This window comes from Anneissia japonica, unplaced genomic scaffold (assembly GCF_011630105.1).
Source record: "Anneissia japonica isolate Jap-2015-1 unplaced genomic scaffold, ASM1163010v1 scaffold1208_len1460985_cov181, whole genome shotgun sequence".
In the NCBI taxonomy this organism is placed as follows: domain Eukaryota; kingdom Metazoa; phylum Echinodermata; class Crinoidea; order Comatulida; family Comatulidae; genus Anneissia; species Anneissia japonica.
Genome location: NW_022688484.1, coordinates 592,302 through 597,469, shown reverse-complemented (window position 1 = coordinate 597,469; position 5,168 = coordinate 592,302). Strand labels below are relative to the sequence as shown.

General features: G+C 37.5%; 1 protein-coding gene and 1 non-coding gene across 2 annotated transcripts in view; one reads left to right on the top strand and one right to left on the bottom strand.

The window, feature by feature from the left end:
* Positions 1–1,140: 1,140 nt before the first annotated feature.
* On the bottom strand, positions 1,141–1,213 carry Trnar-ucg. The gene has a single exon. It is a non-coding gene; the product is annotated as a tRNA-Arg (tRNA).
* A 3,739-nt stretch (positions 1,214–4,952) lies between these two features.
* The window catches only part of LOC117121978 (WD repeat-containing protein on Y chromosome-like), a 42,963-nt gene continuing 42,747 nt past the window's right edge, over positions 4,953–5,168 (top strand). Inside the window, exon 1 of the mRNA XM_033267440.1 lies at positions 4,953–5,075. Within this exon, the coding sequence (XP_033123331.1) occupies positions 5,013–5,075 (63 nt within the window). The 5' untranslated portion in view covers positions 4,953–5,012. The remainder of the gene's footprint in view (positions 5,076–5,168) is intronic.

The following is a 5,168-nucleotide window of genomic DNA, read 5'->3' as shown; positions in this document are numbered from 1 at the left end:
TTTTTTTTTTTTTTTTGTAAAAAAAAAAAGGAAAACAAAAATTATTGTAAATTACCAGAAAAGAGTAAAAATCGATCAAATATAGCCTCAGGTGCTAGAGCTTCAGGCGGACTCGCCGCTTGCCACCCCTAGACCTCCCCAGGACTGTCGCTCTGCCAGCACTTCACGACCTTCCCCCACTTTCTTCCTTAGCAGGCTGGATCGCCCCTGACAGTGGCGTAACGTCTATGCTCTGTCGTGTGGCGGTCCGCAGGGCCCCGACCCCTAGGAGCCCCGAAGGGGCACCCACACATAGGGTCCTCGATCTATCACCCTGACCAAAAATAGCTTTATTAATATATGGCAGCATAATGGGTCTCTGACATCGATTGCCGGACATCCGGTTAGAAGGGAGGTGGACAGCCGGCCCGGGCCCCCTCAATTTGTCATTAAAAAAAAGTATTAAAATTTTATGTCTGTGAGTGCCATTCCGAGTGCCACAATCATACATTTTCTTTCTTCAGCCCTAAACATGGTGTGAGTTGAGGTAAAAGTCCTGGATCCATCACCGATATCATATCGTCATACAGTGACAAGATGATTAAAACACGGGCAAATCTAAAATCACACAATGGAATTGCGACCGCCGGGATCCAAAAAAGGTCCCCGAGTCTCAGAAAGCTCGGGGCCCCCAAATCCAGCGTTACGCCACTGGCCCCTGATAGACCCTAATAATGATTAAACATTAATAGGTTTAAGTTTATTTTTCACAGCAGGTGATGATAACTAACCCTGGGTTGAATTGCAAGGAAAGTTATAAAAGAAAATATAATCACAGTCTATGAAATACAGCGGAAAACCTTTAATTTCTTACTTATTTTCTTCTTACGTTAGTATTTATAATACTGAGTTGAAATGAACAATAGGCCTAGTAGAAATTCCCTACAGTACTGTAGGCCTAGTCGACTGTAGTTGTACATAGATAGACCAATAACAACACACATCAATGAAACATTGTATTATGTATGACTGCTAATAGTAATAGTAATAGAATAATTTATTTTAAAAAATGAAATTGCATTAAAAAATATTTATAAAGGAATATATATCTATTAAGTATGTTAAATAAACTTAATTATAACAGTAAAAAAAAATTAGACTCGACCACGATGGGACTCGAACCCACAATCTTCCGATTCGAAGTCGGACGCCTTATCCATTAGGCCACGCGGCCCCTGCCTGGATTGGAATGCCGAAGTGTCGTACTTGTAGATAAAATGTAATTATTTAACGATTTTAATTTAATAGTTATTTTAGTATTATATATATAATTATAATTATTAATTTCACTGAGTTATTAATAGTGTGCAAAAATTAAATATGACCTTTTGTGTTATAAGCTAGCAACCAAACTATGCTAGGCCTAGGCCCAAGCGTACGCTCGCATAATTGCGGTCATAACTCTGCTAGGGTCATCGCCGCGGCGTTGGTTGCTGTTTGTGTTTTGTTCAGTGTTTTGTGTTCGTTGAACGTGTATTTTGTAGGCTTATCGTTGGTTTAGGTCCTAGGCCCAGGTTAAAATTGTAGCTACACAATAACTTAAAAAGGATATTCTGACTCGGTACTAACTTCTTCAAAGTAAATCAGGCGTTGGGAAATAGGCCGGCGTTACCATGCCTGAATGAAATTTCTAGGCTACAGGCTAAGCCTAGCTAGTCGATCGGGCTATTTAAGTCTATCACTCAGGCTTGCATCGTCGGTGTCGTTCAACCATGGACCTATACGAGACCTCTTAATAGGTCCATGATGGTTAAAAACATCACAACCCTCTCCTCCCTGGCTGGTCGGTCGTTGTAAGCTATCTGCATTGTTTTGGCGTGTCAATATTTTCAACAATTATTAAAAATCTATAAGACTAAGGCCTAACTGTTAATTATTTGTTTTTTATTTAAATTATCTAATCGTAGGCCCGGCTTATTATCGAAATCATCTGATACCTTAAAAAGTTCTGGTATAATAAAGTAAAACACAACCTATTTAGGATTTGTATTGTATTGTGAAGTGTTTAGAACTGTTAATCCTTTTTTATGGTCATTGTTAGAGCCTGCTGATTTTACAGATCTCTTCAGAGCTTTCTAGTCTAAAGTCATATTTGTCGGTGCTATCCTAGCAATTATTAATAATAATAGGGAGCCAGGCCATAATTTTATTTAAATTATTTTTTTTTTTAAATGAAGAAAAAAGGAAAATTATAGTAATCAACTTTAGGTCTGAAAATGCCATTTCAGGCCGTACATCATACCATATCATAAATTTTATTATCTCAACCTCAACCATGGTGGTGCTGAGGTGGTCCCCCGTACCCCTCTATTTCAAAACCCTGGATCTGTCACTGAGTGCCAACAGTTGGCAGTGCGACAGTGATAGAAAGTAGCAGCATTGCCGATGGAAAACAGTACAGCATTTACACACTGCGGCAGTAGTGCCAATAGAAAACAACACTACGCACACATAGCAGTGCGAGCCACTATTTTTCGATTCTCCTCTGGTTTTTTTTATTCTCCTCTGTTTTTGTCGTCTTTGTTGTGTACCATTGATCGTGGTTCTGCTTTCAATTTATGGGCTATCCTGGCTTCGTCTGTCTCTGTCCTATTTTCGTGTCCAGTTTTTTTTTTTATCTTTAGCTCTATTGTCATAATTACTACATATTTTTAAAATTAATGACTCAAATTAAATATATTTTAATAAATAATTTTGTAGAATTTTAGGATTACATTTTTGCTAATACCAATTATTCATAGTTTATTTTAAATTTACATATGCTTTATCTTTCCAAAGCTTTTTAGATTCTACTGTTTTTTTAATCGTTTTAATTGTTCTGTATTGTATCACTGTTTATTGCAAAATGCATTCAATCATTCAACTACAAGTTCTTATTTTTATATTGTTTGTTTGTTTTTTTACCTTTATTTTGACAATACTGTAAATTAATTTTACTATTAGGATAGGATATAATATCCGACATTTCGTTGTGAAGTTACAGGAGTTTGAACATAAAGCTGTTTAAAAAACAATATTTGAGCAATCAGCCTTCGAAGTTTACGATTTGGGGCATTCCATAGGCAGAAGCATCACCAAATCGTTAAAAATTTTTGTTTTAACATTGAAAATGGGGAAATAACAGCATAGCATGATGTATAGGTATATAATGGTTAGTTCAGTGCAATAAAACAGACTTCCAAAATTTTGCCATTATCATTATTTGCGACGAGTGACTGGTTTGGCTTGTCTTTGGCCACAAATAAACATAATAAGAACTAACAAGAAAAAGTTAGTAAACACAATTTGCCGCATCTCAGTACACGAATGCATTTTTAAAATACGATATGCAAGACGCTTAACGGTTGCGATGCTTGCCTTTCCATGATCCTGGATCAATTGCTGTCTTACGACCAAAAACGACTCCACTCCCTAACCCTCATAATGAGACTTAAGTTTATGTAGAGCCCGACTTCCATTTTCCCCTCTGGGCCCAAATCGTGTTTTCTCACACTATCTGCGACCCATCTAATGGTAATTTATTTATTATTATTTGTTTATAAGATCAATGAAATTTGAAGGCTCATGTTTTAAAAAATATCTTCGCGACATTGATATTATCTATTGTTTTTTTGGTGTTTTTTTTTTGCTTATAACAGTTATTCAGTGGCGGATCCAAATGTTCGTAATAGAGGAGGTGGAGGAGGACAAGGAGGGATTTTACAGATAGAGGGTTTACCCACCTCTCAGCCACACCATGGTTGGGGCTGAGGCAAGAAATTTTCTGATTGTGGCACATCTAAGATGCGTCTTCATTTTTTATGTTGAAAAATACAGGTGGGAGGGGCCAGGCTAACTTCCCCCTTTAATCGACCACTGATAATATTATCGTTCCTTTTTGCCACAGTGGGAAATGGGACAAATTACTTTGTGTGGCCCAAAATCCAGAAAATATAGCTTTATATATAACTTTTTTTTCCCCCAATTTTTAAATAATATATTTGATAAACTTAATTTTAGTCGTGAGGTTACCATTATATCGACTAACCAAAATACATGTGGAGAGCTGCATTATTGTTTTCACTTGCATAGGTACCATTTGAAATTTATTGGGGAAAATGCTATTCTTTATAGGCACTTGCCAGCGTTTCTGTTTTAAGTTTATGTCTACACTTGTTTTTAAGGCTTTCTTAATAATATTTTATTAGGCCTATATTATAGGCCTAATAAATTTTATTTTGCTGCGTGATACCCATCGGAACTGACTTCCGTGAGACAATTGATAATTAAACATTAAAAACATTCAATTCTTATAAATTCGCTGAAGATGGGTTATCTTCCGGAAGATTCTTGGTTGCTTGCGGGAGTGCGGTGGGGCCGTCCCGATTTCGGGAAGTCTCCCGCGACTTCCGGGAGACTTCACCGGTCAGTGACAGTGGTTAAATTGATATTTTCCTGACGCAAACTCACAATTCGTAATAGCATTTGCAGCACCCGCTGCTACTAGGGAATCGGATTCATCACTAGTCACCAAGCGCAAGCGCAAGTATGATGATGTTATTGTTGATGGTGATGACAATGAAAGTTTTGATGACGATGATGTTGATGATCATAGTGATGATGACGATGGTGATGTAGACGACGAAGATGACTGTTGTACATTTGGTGAAGCTGTGGTAATGATAACGACGATGATGATAAAAAGGAAAATCCTGAATAAACTTAATATTGTTAATGATTGAAATAAACCTATTCATTGATTGACTGATTGAATAATCACTAAAGCCTAGATTTAAAATAGCTAGATCTCTAGCCTCTTTCTCCTCGCTCTGAATCACGTTGACCGGAGATCTAACAACAAAGTTAACACCGTCCTCAGTGTCGATGTATATTAAACCAAGGAAGTATTTTGCTGTTGTTTGTTTAAATTAAAGAAACCAAGCGGCAGATTGAATCCACTGCCGAATGTCCATCGGAAGAGCATCTTCGCCCCGATGGAACAGTCCAGCTCCAGTGTGTCATCTGATGGCAGCGATTCAAACAATCGACGGAGAACGGTGAGTGGCGATTTTGTTTTTTCAAAACCCAATTCATTGCAGATCACAAAGACTTTAGGCCTGTGACCCTGCCTGCTATGTATGCTAACTATG